This window comes from Typopeltis vanoorti, chromosome 2 (genome assembly GCF_054136105.1).
Source record: "Typopeltis vanoorti isolate ZY-2024b chromosome 2, IOZ_Tvanoo_1.0, whole genome shotgun sequence".
NCBI classification, from domain to species: domain Eukaryota; kingdom Metazoa; phylum Arthropoda; class Arachnida; order Uropygi; family Thelyphonidae; genus Typopeltis; species Typopeltis vanoorti.
Window position 1 is genome coordinate 108,026 of NC_143550.1, and position 19,185 is coordinate 127,210.

Genomic DNA, 19,185 nt, shown 5'->3' on the forward strand with positions numbered 1-19,185 from the left:
CAGGAAGTGTGTAGCCACTGGCAACAGAAGTCGCACAATATACTTTTTTTTTTTTTTTTTGTTAACTTGGGTTCACATCTGCAGCACTTCATATTGCCATTCGGTTTGTTGGTATTCAGATGCAATATGCTGATGGGACTCGAAGTAATCTTTCATTGTTAGCCTTTGTTGCTGCCATCATTACTTCACATTGTAGGCATAGGAGGATTTTCATGTGCCTGATTTTAAATTGTCAAAATAATTCATTTGAAGAACTATGGATACTTACAAGTTGTGCGGAAGTAATTGGATCCTTAGTACCCTCTGTTAGTTTTCCCGTTTACTGATTATATTGCACAAAAAACACTTGCAATTAAGGTAAAATGCAGGAGCACAAGTTAAACATAACTTATTGATATCCAGCTGTTTTTTTCTGAGAAATTTCTTTCTGCTGTGTGAATCTGTTTTTTATCCTTCTATATGATACATATTTCACTTCCATATAATAAAATTGGTTTGCACAGGGCAGTATATATATAGTCTGATTCTGGCCTGCTTTTACACCAGGGTGGCTTAAATACATTATGCCATTTACTTTAACAAAATTTGATATATATCTTAATGTGTATCTTTTTCATCTTCATGTGATAAGTCACATCCCAAGTATCTGGAAGTATTTACTTATTCTAATATTTCATTCATCATCATCAAATTCCTGATATGTATCCTCAAGGGATGTACAGGATAATATGACAATACTACATGAAAAACTTACATCATTACTAACTTCTTATCTGTAATTTTCCTCCATATCAATCTGTTACCTGTCAAGACTCCAACATTATCAGATCTTATATTTTTATCTTTTAAGACACTTTTTACTGTATCAATCCACCTATATCTTGGTCTTCCTTTGGGTCTTTTTCCTGCCAACCTGGCAGAGAACACTTGTTTTGCTAATTTTTCCATTCTGTTTAAGTGACCATACCAACTGAGATTAGCTCTGCTAACACATTCCTGGATGCTAACAATGTTAAATTCTTTCCTAATATCCTCGTTTTTAATATGATATTGCCAATGCCGCCATCTGTTCACGCATTAATCTTTCTCAGGACTCTCGTATCTGTGGTTTGTCGTTTTTGGTCAAGTACTTTATTTCTAACTCAGTTCCATAAGTTAAAATTAGTTTGAACACTGTCTTGTATACAGCTAATTTAGTGTTTTGACTAATTTCTCTCTTATTCCATATAAATTTATTCAGTTGACTTCCTACATTACTGGCTTTGTTGATTCTGTTGTCTATTTCCATATTTAATTTACCATTTTTACTAAAAATTGTGCCTAAATAGCTGAAGTGTTTTATATGTTTTATAAGTTCTCCATTCGCAGATATTTTCATTGTCTTTGTCTTGTTATTGCTGACCTTCATACCAAATCTATTACAACAGTTATTCAATTTAGTCAGGGAATCTTGCAGAGTTATACTGGATTTATGGATTTATTTAGAAGTATAACATCATCTGCATAAAGTAAAGAACTGAGATTAACATCTCCAATTTTGATATCAGGTTTAATACCTCTTTCATTCATAATGTGATCCATATAGATAATGAATAATAGAGGGCATAACGTACATCCTTGTCTGACACCAGATTTAACATAATATATATCTTCTTGTACTTACTTCAATTCTAACTGCTGACTTACAACTCAGATAATGCTCCATTGACACCATACAACTGTAGCATTTTGAATAGCTTTTCCCTTGGCACCTTGTGATATGCTTTTTCCAGATCTACAAAACTTAAATACAGATCTTTGTTGTTATTATTATTATTCAGGCCTCCATGGATTTAAAAGACTTATCGTGGGAGGTCCTTACTAAAAAAACACAGTCTATCAAGGCTCATCGAGGGGAGGCGCCCCCCTAAGGAACACAAAGTCTATCATACCACTCCTTGAACTCATTGACCGTTCTCGCTCGCACCACTCCATCAGGCAATGCATTCCATGGTTCAACCACCCTCCATGCAAAGAAACCACTCCTCACCCTCTTGCTCACAGTTTCCTTTCGTAACTTCCAGGGATGGCCTCTTGTCATCACTCCTTCCTGCTGTTCAACCAAGCGAAAGAACTCCCCAGTATCAACCCTATGTTTCTCAACTATTTGTCGTAAAGTGAAAATCTGATCTTGAAAGCCTCTATATGCCATGAATCCATCTTGTTCTTCACGAAACTGCCCTTCCATAATCATTCTCAACCGTTTCTCAAGTATACTTGCATAAATCTTACCATTAACACTTAGTAGGGAAATACGTTTGTAATTCTCACATTTAGTTTTATTTCCCATTTTTTATATATATGGGTACTATGAGAGCTCTACTCCAATCATCTGGAATTTGTCCCTCTGTCCAGGCCATCTGAACTATGCAGTACAGCCACTGTAAGACTTCCATACCTTCATACTTGATTATTTCTGGTCGAATATCATGTACGTCTGCTGTCTTTCCACATTTCATGGCTTTTTCTATTTCAAATAATGATGTGTATTCCTGATTGCATGCCTGTTGAATATTTTTTACTACTGTGCTATAACTGATTGTTTCGTTTAGCAATTTTTTGAAGTAATAACTCCATATATCAAGAATATCTTTTTTCACAGTTTTTGTGTCACCTTTATCATCTCTAATTCCTTTTATAGCATTCTTTCCTGTGTTTCTGAGCTTTTTCAACAGCCTCCAGAATATTTTGCTGCCACCTTCATATTTATTTTCTATGTTCTTACCAAAGCCTTTCCATGACTTTTGTTTAGCTAGTTTTACACAGTGTTTAACTTTCTTACATTTGTCTCTATATTCTCTAAGAGCACAAGCTGACTTATTTGCCAGGAACTTTTGATATGCTTTCTTCTTTTTCTTCAGTGCCTCTAACTTGCTGTGTCCACCATGGACTTCTGATTTTTCTATCCTTGCAGATAACCTCATCAAATGTCTCCCTGACTCGATGTTTTCTCCAATGTTTGGTTAGTGTTCTCAAACTCTCGTTTTTTTTTTTTTTCTTGAATAATATTTGTGTATTTTAGGCTACAATTCACATCTGAACTGTTCAATTGCTCAACTTTTATTCACTTTAAAAACTTTTTTACATGTTATTCTTTTCAATATGAAATTCAGTTTTATACTGCTCAATACCAAATGGTGATCACTTCCAATTTCAAATCATCTATATACTCTGGTGTCCTGCACCAGTGAGAAAACATCACTATCAACAATAACATAATCAATGAGACTTCTTATTCCTTGCCTGTTCTCTCCATGTGAATTTGTGCACATTTTTGTGTTGGAACATTGTTTTAGTAATATCTAGTCCATGTCTTGAGCAGAAATCCAACAGGTAGGTATTTGTCATTATTATTAGCTTTGCTCTCTTCTCCAAATTTTCCTAAAATATTTTTGTGTCTGACAATCATTCCTACTCTGCTATTTAGATCCCCAATAAGGAGCAACTGTTCCATTTTCATTGTGCTTTGTTTTATTATTTATTTTATTTTTTTATCACGTTTTGTTTTTTATCTATCAATATTTTTCTTCTCATTAGGTTTTCTCCTTTGGAAGCCATAATTTTTGTTTTTTCTTTAATACTCCCATATTATATTACTCTGACATTTCATTTAATGATTTTACTGATCTTTCGAAATCATCTTGTGATGTAGTTAACACAAGTTGATCATCTACAAATAATAATCTATCTGCTGTTATTTATGGGTTTATTTGGATTCCAAATGAGTTATGCTGTTTCCCGATTGTGGTGTGAATGCAGATCATCTTGCTGCATTCACACCACAGACCAAAAAATCCTGCCGAGCAACACATTGAAGATGTTGATTATCTAAAAAATGATACCTCAGTTTTGTCATCATGTGTACTCTTTTCAGCTGACTGATGATGTGCTTTGGCAATGAGGCATCAAGTGTTATGGGATCAGTCTGAACTATTATATTGTCACTACGAGAGAAGAAATTTTGGAATCCTTAGAAATGGATCCAAACGTGTAAATATAAACCCAAGTATCAACTTGTCAAAATTCATCCTATCCATAATTAGCCAAACACATGAATGCACATACTTAACCATACACAGCATTCTCAACAGTGCAATGCAGATTAGAAATATTAAAATCATCACTCTTTTATAACTACATAGTGCTTGTCACCTTTGTTAAATTTTACTATTCATCAAGTAGTTTTCACTCTTACACCTAAAGAAATCCTATGCAATTAGGATGAAATATTAGATTTTTAATTAAATTAATTGTTAATATTTTATTCTGGTTTTCTGCCTTTTTATAAACTCATGTATGCAAGTAATGAGATTAATTTTCTTCAAGAGAGCCCTTTGAATAAAAGGAACAAATGTGTTTATAGTTTATTATAACACACTAATGGTAAATGTGTTATAATTGCAGGTGCAACTTTTGAGTCAGGTAATGCAGCAGTTTTCGTGTGCAACTTTGAAGTAAGAGTGTGCGAGTGGAAGATGTATCATGGAGCTAAGAGCTCTGATAAAATTTTTACTGTAAATTAGAAAAATTGCTACAGAAGTGTACCAAGACCTTAAAAAAAAAAGTTTATAGCGATGACTGACTATCTGAGCCATACACAGGTGTTCCGCTGGTTTTTGACATTTAAAGAGGGGAGGCAGTCCCTGGAGGATGAACAATGCTGTGGACAGCCAGTTTCTACATGGACAAATGGAATTGTAGTGTAAGCTAGGGAAATTGTTGCCTACGACAGTCGAATAACCACTAGGTTCCTCGCTTTACAGCTTGGTGTCAGTAAGGAAATGGCCAAATTAATCTTAGAAAGAGATTTGCACAATAGGAAGATTTCTTTAAGGTTAGTACCACATACATTAACACATGAACAGAGAGAGCACCTGGTTCCATATTGTCAAAATTTCAACCATGCAGTTGATCAAGATACTGATGTGGTGCAAAGAATTGTCACTGGCGTGTTTTCAGTTTGATCTGGAAACGAAATGCCAAAGCATGGAATGACATGTAACATCTTCTTCTGGCAGAAGAAAGTCAGTTTGCAAAAATCATTTGTCAAAACAATTCTTTTTTTTTTTTTTCCCCTCCAATGGTGCTGGAATTATCCACTGCAAAAAAATATTGTTTCTGAGGACACCACAGTAAATGGTCAATATTATTTAGGAGTAGTGCAACATCTGTATACCTGCATGCAATATGTCATGAAAAAACTCTTCCAACAACACTTGTTTTCTGTTGCACAACAACGCACCCATGCACTGTGCATCGCCTGTGAAGTAGTTTCTGGCTTCGAAGTTCATCTGTGTGATCGAACATTTCCCCCTCCCCCCCTGCTTATTTGGCTCCTGCAGATTTTTTCCTCTTCCCAAATATGAAGTGTGCCTTGAAAGGGAAGCACTTCAGCAACATTGAAGTCACAATTCAGCAACACAGTGTGCCCCCCCCCCCACACACACACACACTAAAGGCGGTTTCTGCTCAGGATTTCCACCTTGTACAATGATGGTAGTGATGGAGAGTTCTCCTCTCCAGAACAGGGACTACACCAAAGTTATCGCTGTTCCATATGCTCAAGGTATATCTGAAAAACTCGCAACAATCTCAGAAAAATATAGTCTTTCAACCACTTAAAGACAATATAAAAATTCCACTCCACCAAAGACTAGCCACAGTCCCTAGACTTAAGAGGTGTTTTCCATAACGATTGTAGCTGTAAACTATGGCCAAATAGTTTATAATTTGACATCCTACTGGCCAAACAGGCAGGACAGCCACCATCAGAATTGCTGAACATAAGGACTATATTTGTTTCCATCAGTACAACTATTTAAGACTTGCTGGTCATGCTTTAACACTTGCCATAGAATACAGTGAAAGAAAGCCACTCTACTCCATTGTAGCAAATATAAATATGAGACTCTTCCTCAAGTCTTCTTCTGCCTTAACAAACTACCCTAACTTTATCATTTTATACCAATGCTATGGCCGCATTGGATAAAGGGAATGGATACACTATGATAATGTTGGATTTTTCTAAGGCATTCGATCGGATACCACACAAAAGGCTGCTGTATAAACTTGAGAATGTGGGATTGGAATATAAACATTTGATTTGGATCAGAGGATGGTTGAAAGATGGATATCAAAAAGAGGTATACAGTGGGTGTGAATCGGCAAGATTTAAGGTGACCAGTGGTGTACCTCAGTGTGCAGTCCTTGGGCCATTATTGTTCAATCTATACATTAATGACATCAGGCAGGATCTAACATCAGATGTGCAATTGTTTGTAGATGATGTGAAGATAGGCAGGGCAATCAGAGATGCTACTGATATTCAGCAACTACAAAATGATTTGAATACACTGGAAATTTGTGCAAACTAAAATGGCTGCCAGTTTAATGTTAGTAAGTGTAAAGTTAGTAAGTTAGTAATAACCCTGCTAATATAATAGCCAGCGGCATATTATATTAGCAGAGTTATGCAACAAGAAACTGAAGAGGCAAGGGATCTTGGCGTATTGGTGCATAAGAATTTAAAGTTCAAAGGTCACATAGTAAAAGTTGCAAATACAACTCGTAAGATAATTGCGATATTGAAGCAAACCTTGATAAGATAGGCTTTGATAAGATTCCACCTGGATTATTGTGTATCGTTTATATAGATTATTGTATAGATTTGGTCTCCCAGGTTCCTAGGGATAAAGAAGCTGTGGAATGGGTGCAAAGAAGAATTACAAAGATTATATCCAGATTATGGAATTTAGATTATGAGGACAGATTGCAAGTATATGGATTGCAGACTCTGGTTAACAGGAGAAATAGTGGCGATATGATAGAGGTCTATAAACTTTTGATGGGTGTTATAGGATATCAACTGATGAAATTTTTCGTTATATGGAACTTGGGGAGAGAACACAGGGGCATCCGTGGAAGTTAAATTTATTTGCAGTCAAGAAAGGGGTAAGAGCTAGGTTTTTCTCTCAGAGAGCAGCAAGTGAGTGGAATAATTTACCATTAGGAGTAGTTAGTGCATCTAGTGTGAATGAATTGAGAGAGGCTATAAATCACCCAAACTAGCCTCTCTCAATGAGTCCTTGCCTCTGGTGGTCTCATATAATAATAATATTTGGTTGCATGAAACTGTTCCGAATTTGGGAAGTTCTCATCCTCCATACTTTAGCACCAGCCAGGGATGCCCAGTTTAGTCTACATGGCACTATTTAGGTCTTCAGGTATTTAGGTATTTCCTCCTTGCACGGACTCGAGGAGTCCGTGCAAGGAAGAAATAGTGGCAGTGGTTTTGAGACAGTATAGTTTGAAATAAAAGTGAATAAAATGAAATGCTAAGTTGGATGTTGCCATAGATCTGGTAATGTGGAGGGGCAGGAACCATGAAATGTGTAAGCAAATTAGCTAAACAAATAGGAAAAGGGGATCATTATTGGTGATTTTTAATTCTGGCAGTATAGATTGGGATGATAAGATAGCATCCAGAAATAAATGAATTTCTTCAGTTTTTGAAGACTTCTACTTCAGGTAGTCTTTATCATCTCATCAGAGGATGTCATTATAAATGAATTGTCAAATGTTTCTCTTGTTAAGCGACTATAAAGTGATTACCTGGGTGGTTGGCAGTAATATCAGGACTTCTCTGAGAAAATAATGTATGTGAAATGACAAGGCTGGTGATTATGAAAAGCTCAGCTGAAGCTTTCATCTTTAGCATCATAGAGAGAAGTTCAGTGGGAAAAGAGATTAATGCTGTTTTGGGTGTTATTTCAGAATTATCTAGACGATGCAAAGTTCGGATGAGTTAAGAGGAGCGGAGTAGACATTGTGGGTTTACATGAGGACTTAGATTAGTTTGAGTGAATGGGCATGGGAGAGGTGTTGCCAGTTCAGTTTTGCAAAGTGTAAAGTTGGAAAATTCAGGAAAACAAAGATGGAATGTAGAGTATACACTTGGTGTGGGATATATTGGAGGAGGTGGAAATAAGATTTACAGATGATAGGTGATAGGGATATAAATATAGGGGACTCTAAACAAATAACCATCTTAACATCCCAAACAAATACTAAAATATAAGCCAATTGGAAAGAGAAGGCAGGGTAGACTCAAAAAAGGATGTTGAATGGATAATAAGACCGGAACAGACCAATATGGTCTATACCTGTAATTAGTGTTATGATGATGATAACTCATTGCTAAAATTGTGAGGGCAGCACAATGAATTCTGACAGTGATGAGGACACTGACTTGTAGTGATAAGAAATTTATGATTTCATTGTATTATGTAAAATATGGATTACTGTGCACAGAACAGATCTGATCACCTGGCTCTTAAAATGATTGAGAGATATTGAAAAGGGTCCAAAGGCAATTAATGAAAGTAGTTTCTGATCTGTGGAATGTTGAGGCATGAAGAAAAGTTGATGTAATTTAAAGACTGGTGAATAGGAGGAAGGGGGGGGGGATAATAGATACATCTAAGTGTGTAAGGAGTTCTTATCAGACTAATTTTGAAGAGGTTTTTCATAGAATGTGCAGAGAACAACAGGTCATCCAGGAACCTGTATAAGGAGGGTGTGAGCAAAGGAGTCAGCAGTTTTTTTTGCATGGAGAGTGGTGAATTATCTAGAAAGCTTAGTCTGAAAGTGTGGTGTCTGCAGAAAATGTGAATGTATTTAAGGCACAGTATGGTGTGTGAGACAGACCTCCCACAATGAGTCATTGACTAAATGGAAGGCTGAAGATAATATTTATAAAAAATGAGTCAAGCTGTTATTGCTTTCATTCAAGTTATTTTTAGGGTTACAATGGAACATGTGAAATATAATTATATTTACTAAGCCATTAATTAGTAGCACTTAATGATCTCTGGGATTTGCCAAACAAATTGTCTGTGCGATTCAATTTCAGTTCATAGTTTTTGAGAAATTTGGCAAAAAAAAAAATTGGTATTACTATCAATTTCTCTTTGGTTGATCATAATTTAAGAAAATATTTTTTTATTTGGATTAATGTACCCTCTAAGCTATTCTCCTGTGTTTACAAATACCTGCCAAAAATGGAATGTATAGGCCTAGCAACTGTTTTTATATTATTATTATTCCGGCCTCCATGGAGTCAAAAGAATTATCGCGAGAGGTCTTTCTAGGAAACGCAGTCTATCATACCACTCCTTGAATCATTGATCATTCTCGCTCTCACCACTCTATTGGGCAATTCATTCCACGGTTCAACCACCCTCCATGCAAAGAAACCACTCCTCATCCTCTTGCTCACAGCTTCCTTTCGTAACTTCCAGGAATGGCCCATTGTCATCACTCCCTGCTGTTCAACCAAGCGAAAGAACTCCCCAGTGTAAACCCTGTAACCACTTCTCAACAGTTTAAAAGTCTCAATCATATCACCTCTTCTTCTATCTACCAAACTCTGCAGTCCGCATTCCCTCAGCCGATCCTCATAACTAACATTGTACAGTCCTCGTCCTGAAACAATGTTCGTTATCTGTCTCTGAACCCTTTCCACAGTTAATTTATCCCCGTCAAATCCTGGGGACCAAATTTGAGAACAATAATCTAACTGTGGTTTGATCAGGATCTTATACAACGGAATCATAACTCTTATCTCTGCAGGTCAGCATCCTTCTCAGTATTGCAGCAATTCTCTGTTACCTTCACCACCTTTGCAATATGTCCCCTGAATTTCAGGTTTCTATCAATCATCAACCGCAGATCTCTTGTCTCCCCTATTTCCTCCAGTACAACTCTGCTAATAGAGGAGGAATTGTCCCATCCATGTCCCAAACCTCAAGACCTTACATTTTCCTGCATTAAACCAAAACCACCATTCAATTGCCCATCTGTCTAGTTTATTCACATCCTCTTGCAGGGCTACCACATCTGCACTATTATTAATAATCTTTCCCAACTTCACAAATCTGCAAACAACTGAAGGGCTACCACATCTGGACTATCTCTAGTTAATAATTTTTTGAATACTATACAAACGAATTATATGATAACACATGTGACTTATTTTATTTAGTAGTTTCTTCAGTGTCTCCACATCATTATTTACTCTTAACTCATTTCAACTTAATGCACTCAGATTAGTTTCTTTTAAACTTGACTGACCCTGTGGGTCAACTGACGATGTTAGCAAGTTGCAGAGACATATATCTATTTAGTGTCCAGTGCATTTTTCATTTCTTGTGTTTAACTTTTAGTTACCTGTAACCCCCTGAAGATGTAAGTCAAATAACATATGAAACTTGTCGGGTTTGTTTATTTTTATTTTTAATAAACATATTGGTCACAATGCTGAAATCTTTCTTTTGAATCTTATTAATGATATTAATATGTTCAAATTTGTTTAAATTTGATTGGTTTGACAAATGTGTTGAAATGTCAAAGAACAACATGCACAGGCATGTTGTTCTTTGTTACTCCACTAGAAAAAGACTAAAAACTTGTGCACAACATGATTTTGTTTCACACATAGACAGACAGACAAAAATTAGATGGAATATTATTGGTTAGGATCTGTATTAAAATGTTTTAAATTTGGGTTAGATTTGGATTATTTGTTGTGAAAAAATTAGGTTAAATGAATCTCTGTGGCGAGTGCATGATAAAAAAAAAAAAATGTCAGTGTTTCACATGATGAATCATCATCTACCCTATGAAGTACACAGTGTTCTTTCTAAATTACAGCAAAACAATTATTAGTCTTGATGACAAACTACTTATGTTACCTACCTCTTAGGTGATGTTACTTGAAAACCTTAAAAACAAATATTTAGCATGAAAGTAACAGTTTGATTTATGAAAGAAATTCATTGAAAATTATTGGCAGATTATCTGCTTGATCAATTGTTTTAATGATGAATTATTGTTTGGTGTATTGTTTATTTGGTAAACTGTCTTTTAACTCTTTTCGATGAATTTTTCTGAAATCATTTGGCAGTAAGGACCAAAACTTTCATCTCATGATGGAACTGTTAACCTTCTGGTGATATGGTTGATGATAAAAAATTTTTTTCATGTATTATCTGTTTCATGCCTTTTCCCCTCTCCTCCCAGTTTTATTTTATTCTTTATATTTTTATATAGAGAATAAATGAAATAGAGAAACTGTTTTTGTAATTGATATACTGGTTTTGTATATAGGATATGACAGCTTGAGAGATTCATGTTTTGAATAACCATGGGAACCTCCAGCTGGACAGATCACATTTTCTTGGTAACTCTCTTAACAGTCTTACTTATGTACCTTCAAGCAAGTTTGGCAGATAGATTGAAATGTAAGTGTCTAGTAATTTAATCAATGATTTTTTACATATTTTTGATATTATTTCTGATGTAATGACATTACAGCTGTTTTAAAATTATTTAAACTGGATATTGAAAATGATGGGAATGGATAATAAATTAGTAGTTTTGGGTATAAGGGTGGCTGGTTGATAGATATCCACAGTTTGTTTTGGGAAGTGGTGCCTCAAAGGGGGGGGGGTAGGTGAATTCTCTTTAGGAACTGCTAAAATTTAACCATCTAACCGACCAAGACATATATATGTATGTCCTGGTTACCATGGATGCAAAGTGCATGTTAAAATTGTAATACCATTGATATTACATTGAAATATATGATGGATATGAAATGTAAGGGAGTGGAGTATTTTATCCATATTGACTGCAACATGGTTAATTAAGTATCTGATAGCCCAACATCTGAAAACATATTCACTTGCAGATGATGCAAAGTTAGAATAAAATAATAGAAAGCTTTTTGATTTGGTTATTAATTTAGTGTTTGGCTAAGAAGAATACATGCATATGACACACACAAATAACTCCCATACAGGAGAGGATGCAAGGCCTATAGTAAATAAATGCTTTGTCAGCTGGATCAAGAGCAAAGTAATCTGATCCTCCTCTTGCAGAGCTGCAGGTGGAAGTCCTTAGGGAATAGCTCATTAGGAAGGCTGTTTTCAGCAGTGTGCTAGAGCCTGCTCATGCAAGCCAATTGTTAAATGTTCAAGGATTTTCTGTGCCTGTTAAATCGACAATGACTATAAACTGTAGAACAGCATATACTTCAATCCACAATGCTTAGTGGCATTTGGGTGATAGCCTCCAGCTGAGGTATGCAATTTTCAGCACCCTTCTTGCCTCCATCCTGATGCTGTTTTCTCTACTTGGCAACCTGTGTAGGGATTAGCTCTGCTAGTAAATTACAGGAATATTATTTTTTTTAACAGATCAGCTTATTTTGCCTGTTCTGCTTAAGGTAATGACATTCCCATGCTTGATGTTTATCAAAGGTGGATTATTATTATTATTTTAGAAAACTGGGTGTTAAAAAGTTAACCATTGAGATTATTTTGCACAGAACTAAGGTAGATGGAATGAATGATGATTTGGAATAACAGGTTTGGTGAGTTAGCAGTTCCAACAGTTAATATTTGCATTGCTGGTTTAACAGATGGAGTTATAATAGATGCTAATTTTGCTGAACACACCTGAAGATATTTACTAAAGACACAATACAGAAACGGACCATCTTTTATATCTGATCCCATATATGTGAGGTGCAAAATAGGACCAAGACGTTTATTGATTTTTATTTTTTTTTTAACTTGGTTATTATTTTTTTGAAGAGTTGTAGTTCTATAAGTAGGTTTCATTATTGAAACCACATCTTAATATAAAGAGTTAATTAAAATAAACAATTAAAAAACCCAACAAGTTTTGCGTTGTAAGATTTGCATCATCAGGGGTAATGGTACATAAAGCTTTTGCACAACAAAAGCTTATCGACAATTAATTACACATATTAGATGTTCATAATAACTTCATTAAATAATTGAGAAACCAGAATACAAATGATATATTCATTACAATATTCCATCTACAATAATCCAAAATAATGATTCCATCTACAATATTCCAAAAGTAGATATCATAGCACAAATTGAGAAAAGAATCGGCAATCTTCCTAGAGATTCGGCAGATCTTATTGGCATACAAAATTCAGCTTTATTATTAAAATGTAAAGTACCCCATAGAAATTTACCTAAATCAGAATCCATAGCCCTTAAAGAATTGAGCCGAGATGAAAACATAGTAATAATCAAGGCAGACAAAGGAAATGCAACAGTAGTCATGAATTCAGAGAAATACACAAGAAAAATGAACATCCTATTAGAGGATTCTAATACCTATTCATCCTTAGACAAGGATCCCACATGGCATGCACATAATAAAACCCAATGAATTGATCAAAAGATACCTAATTGGCCAGAAGAATTAAAAAGATCTTTATCATCAAAACATCCATCGTTCCCAAGAATTTATGGAGCATGGAAAATTCATAAAAAAAAGATATTCCATTACGGCTAATTGTAGAGGAGAGATTCTTCGATCTCAAACTTAATGAAATATCTGACAAACATGAAAACACCACACATAGGAAAAACAGAATTATTTATAAAGAATAGTTTGCATTTAATTGAGAAGGTAAAAGGTATAAATATAGAACCTTCAGACATCTTAGCAAGTTTCGATATTGTCAGTCTCTTCACCAATGTACCCAGAAATGGCAGAGTGTATTTACTTGGAAACCTTTTTCCACTGGACACTGTAGGACTTTTTCAAACATTGCATGGAAAACTTTTTCATTGTTCAAGAAAAAAATTGGGAACAAAAAGGGGGGACTTGCCATGGGTTCCCCCCCTTTCTCAAGCTCTAGCCAACCTATTTATGGAAAATTTCAAAACAAATGCATTAAAATCTTATCAAAGAAGACCAAAAGTTGGCTACATTACGTCGATATTTTCGTTATTTGGCCGGGAACGGTAGATGAGCTGATTGCTTTTAAAGATTATCTAAACAACTTGCATCCCAATATAAAATTTGCTGTTGAACTAGAACAGCACAAAAAATTACCTTTCCTTGATATTCTTGTTGAAGTAAATGAAGAGAAAAAAGATTATCCTTCTCCGTATACAGAAAACCCACCACAACAGGAAGATTTTTAAATTCCACTTCACACCACCATCCATTGCAAAAAAAATAGGCATAACTACACAGGGCATACAATATATCTAGCACACAGATTAAAAGAAGAGAATTACACTACTGGGCACAGAACCTTGCACTTAATGGTTTTGAACCCAAGACAATCAAAAAAATTCTTAACGCAGCTCCTGCAACTCCCTTTCTTAAACTTTCAAGAATGCAATCATGCTGCTGTACATTAAAAATGTCACGGAAAAAAAGTGGCTATGTTGCTTCGCGAGTACAACATAAATGTGCCATTTCTACCTTTACAAAAAATGCAGATACCTACCATCCACCAAAACCACCATGTCACCCCATGAAAAAAACCAGGCATCTATGAGATTCATTGCTCTTGTGGCAATTTTGTTATGTAGACCAGACAGGAAGGTTGAGAGATATCTGCATGTAAAAGATGTCAAAAAAAGAAGAGCACAAATCAGGTTTTAGCATTCCACACAGCCACTACTGCCCATCAAGTACTCTGGCAACAGACAAACATGTCATATATTGATAATAATTGTTTCACAAGAAAACTTAAGCTGCACAAATGCTTAGGATCCCTACACAGTGCAATAAAAATCAAGGCTTGATTTTACATCAAGTGTGACCTGCCTTCATCAAAAATTTAACTGCCATGGACCTAGGACACAGCACATATGCACCACAGAACGTGACAACAACTAGCAATGTTCCAACATGCATACAGTAACAAATATATCATTTATATTCTGGTTTTTCAATTAGTAAACAGTTGAAGTTATTATAAGCATCTAATATGTGTAATTAATTGTCAATAAGTTTTTGTTGTGTGAAACGTATGTACCATTACCCCGATGATGCAAGTCTTATGATGCATGAAACTTGTCAAGTTTTTTAATTGTTTATTTTTAATAAACTCTTTATATTAATATCTGGTCTCTATATCAAAAACTACCTAAAGAACTGCTTAACCAAGAAACCTATGGGAATACTTTTTGAGGGAGGCTGTTCCAGAGGGCAGAGGTGGACAGAATAAGAGGATGAATAGAAGCAGGTTCAGTGTGTTTGCAGTTGCACAGTAAAGGTTTCTGGGTAGCTGCAGCTCCTGTATTAACATGTGCAACAGAAAGTGGAAGAATGATATTTGCCACTTCATTGGACCAGTGATCATGGAATTGCCTTTAGAGGTGATTCCAGTACATCTAGGAGGCAGTAGCTGAAAAAAATGTGCAGGCATGTCAATCAAGTTAACTGCTCTTCTGAACAGCATCAAGAATCTTTAGATAGGTTCTAGGTGCACCATTCCATATGTGAGAGCATTACTCCATGTTGGTCAGATTTGGAATTTGTACTGATTAAGTAACCGGACAGATGAAAAGTAACTTCTCTAGTTCAAAAGGATGCCAATTTTTTTTGAATTTAAGGATACTGGATCAGAAGTGCAAGATCTGATCTAAACTATTAATTTGAGCATTGTCAAAGGTAAGGAAAGAAGAATGAAGGTCTTCTTTGTTAGAAAAAGACAACTATTTTTTTGGAAATATTGAAAGTGACCAGGTTGTTATTGAAAGATGGTGTGAAGATTAGTGTTTAGGACACATTGTTGATCTCGAAGCTTGATGTGTGAGCACTGCAAGGTTGACTATCTGCAGGATGAGTGGAGAGTTTTGTCATATCTGTGAACTGGGCTTGAGGTCACTGAGAGTAGGTCATTTATGTATATGAGAAAGAGAGCAAGTTAAATCAAAGCTCAGAGGAACACCTGCATTAGTAAGAAAACCAGAAAACCACCTTCCACCATCACACATAGTGAATGACATGATAGTCATTTCATTTAACAAAGGGGGTTTAGATAGACCATAAGATAGCAATAATTTGTGGAGAAACTCTTGATGCCAAACCATTTGGCACCAACACTTTGTAAGTTGGCTTACGCCACTTACAAAGTGTTTTCTTTTCTCAGACTGTCCTGCCACACTTTTTTGGGAAATCAGTTTGTTTGTGGGTTTGGAATTTTGAAAAGAGTGGGATATGGAGATCTTCATTCCAACATGGATAATTTCTCTAATAACAAGATCAGAACAAGTATCTGTGTTTGTAGAACTAAAAATAGTAGTCTGACCAAAGAAAGGAATAAGTTCTGCAGATCTTCTCACTTGGCACATTGTAGTGTTAAAGTACATGACTGAGGTAGGGCGTTCACTGAAGATGATGAAACTTGGATTACTTCATCCATGATCAGAATTACCAAGAAGAATGGTCCTGTAATCATATCCAGAAGGAGAACTGGTTAAGAAAAGATCCAAAGTGTTGGATGAATGAGGATGATTGTCAAGAATTCTGGTTAGAAGATGATTTGTTTTAACTTATTGCTCATAACAGATGTTTCTGCTTCTCTTCCAGCTTAGTCAGTGGAATTGAAAAGTAAGCCATTTAGAATTGTGGATATTTAAGTCACCTAAAAATGTCTTTTTTTTTTTTTTTTTTTAATTTGGATTGCAAGAAATCAGGCTTCTTGATAAGAAGTCAGGATCAGAATTGGGAGATTTCACAATTTGTAATCAGTTGGTGAATGATACATAATGATTTAAGGAAATACTAAGCCACACAAGAGATTTAATCATCCTCTAGCAAGAAGTATCTGATTGTTAAAAACAAAAAGAAAACCTACTACTTTTGTGGCTGAAGGAATCATACGGGACAATTAAGATTGTCCTGTAGTTGTGGCAGAGATTTTGAGTTCAGCATTAAGAGAAAATCAGGTTTGGATGTTTATAGGTGATGGTGCATATCATTTAGGTTGGTGTTTATACCATACTATAGAAGGAATTACTCTTAGACATATTGTTTGTGCACAGTCCAATATCCATGACATAATGTCACCTTGACAGAACCTCTCGCTACTCTTGCTCTGAACTAAATATGTAAACAGCCACTTCAGGCTTCTAATAACCAAGCTAATACTGGGGATGAGTTATCTATTACCTACAAATTTAGTTGCTATTCTAGAAAAGTATCTGTCTGGCCACTTGACTGGGATAGGCTGTATATTGCATATCACTGGAACATAGTGTCACAAATAAAATGGGAAAGGAAAGAAAAAAACAGATGTTTTAGGTAGGATAATCTGATGGGAGGAATCGTGAGAATCTGTCTTTAAGATCAACAATATTAGGTAACTGTTAAAGATACCAAGCTATTTTAAACCTAGTTTTACTCCATTTCCCAAGTAAGCAAACAGACAAACAAGTCGAATTTGCACCTGCAAGTGTTGCAAGTCTAGCTGACTCTGCACGTAGTGCAAGACCAAGGCAACTCATGGTAAAAGTAGAATAAGCTCTGATCACTAATCTTAATATTTACCCTTAATGCAAAACATCTCCTCCAGGAGATGTATGATGCTTTGTATTAAAGGTAAGGGGCCACTACCCAGACCGGTTTCGACCTTTATTGAGGTCTCATCAGTGGGAGCCAGGCTAGAAATACCAAGATTTTAGTAATACAGAGCTTATAAGTATTTTACCTTAATTGCTTTGCATTAAGGATAAATATTAAGTGTAGTGATCAGAGCTTATTCTACTTTTACCATGAGTTGCCTTGGTCTTTCACTACATGCAGGGTCAGCTAGACTTGCAACACTTGCAGGTGCAAACTTGACTTGTTTGTCTTTTGCTTACTTGGGAAATGGAGTAAAACCAGGTTTAAAATAGCTTGGTATCTTTAACATTTATTATACCCAAGGTAAAATACTTTCTACAATATTAGGTAACTGTGTTAATGATGGGAATGGTTATTATCTATTAATATTATTTTTTTTAGGAAGGATAGGAGATGAGTGGTGGGGGGGGGCATACTGCTAATGATACCAGGTGACTTGAATCCAGTCAGTCGAGACCTAGGATTGTACTACTAGTACTACGGACAGTATTTCATATGGCAGTGAGTTTGAAGCCATCTGGTGTGAGGTGGAATTTAACAAGATTAATTACATAGTGGAGTGTTGTTACAGACCTGGTGGATTGGTTGCTAGTGATGAAGAAATGCATCACCAAATAGGAAAGATGAGCACAAAAAGAGTAATCATAATGGGAGATTTTAATTATCCAAATATTGATTGGGTAACAGTAGAATGAAAATGAATTTATTGAGCTGTTGCTCTGCAAATTCAGAGAAATCAGCTCATGGCAATTTGCATAACTGACTATTTTGAGTGGAAATTGGGGCACATTCATATTTTTTGATCACATGCAAAGGGATCATGAGGTAGCACTCAACAAGATAAGAGGCAAATCGGCTGTCCAAAGCAAATTGTTTGAAGGAAGCTCTTTATTGTGAAGGAATAAAGTTGCAAACTTCGAAGTCTTGTAATGTATTAAAGACATGTAGATCAATATTTCTCAACCTTTCTAAGCCCAAGGAGCAGTAAAAGGCCTAAAACAATTCTATGGACCATTAAGTTATGTAATGTTTTTAAAAAAAATATGTGGGGATTACCAACATTTGGGAAAAACTGTGCCATATTATAATAATAAATCTAAAACCATGTTTTGAATACATATGGAGGCATAATTAAGTGTATCATCATTGAACAGAGTTTTAATTTGTATTAAACAAGTAAATAATATGATATAATTATGTTACTACTTACTTTTAATGAGATGGTTGAGCTTCTCGGCCTTTGCAGTTGCTGGATATCTGACTCAATATGGGTCAGCTTCAGTCGAAGATCGGCGCACACACTAAGACTATTTCTGCATTTTGTTTTTATTTGAAGGAGTAATGAAAATCCTTTCTCACAAAATAGGTTGTAGAAAACTGCATGGCAATTTGCAATGTTGCTTCAGATAATTTGGGAAATTCATTTCTCACTGAAGGCGAGATCCAGAATCGAGCCAAACCAAGATCACCGAATTGCATTTTAAGCCCACTGTCACTTGAAAGTTCAGTTAACTGTTCTTCTTTCGATACCGAAAGGTTGTTCTCGTGAATGTAAGCCTCAAATGGATCACGAACTCGCAGAAATTTCTTATAAAAGTTATTCAGAAGATATGTTTCAAAATTCTGTTTCTGAGTTTATAATAAAAATATTATTTTCCACTAAAAAGGATT

General features: G+C 35.5%; 1 protein-coding gene across 2 annotated transcripts in view; it reads left to right on the forward strand.

The window, feature by feature from the left end:
- The window catches only part of LOC150108773 (fibroblast growth factor receptor 1-like), a 560,046-nt gene that overhangs the window by 55,787 nt on the left and 485,074 nt on the right, over nt 1–19,185 (forward strand). For both annotated transcript variants that reach the window (XM_090410064.1, XM_090410055.1), the window contains exon 2: nt 11,206–11,339. In XM_090410064.1, coding sequence (XP_090266190.1) covers nt 11,243–11,339 — 97 coding nt within the window. In that variant the 5' untranslated portion in view covers nt 11,206–11,242. The remainder of the gene's footprint in view (nt 1–11,205; nt 11,340–19,185) is intronic.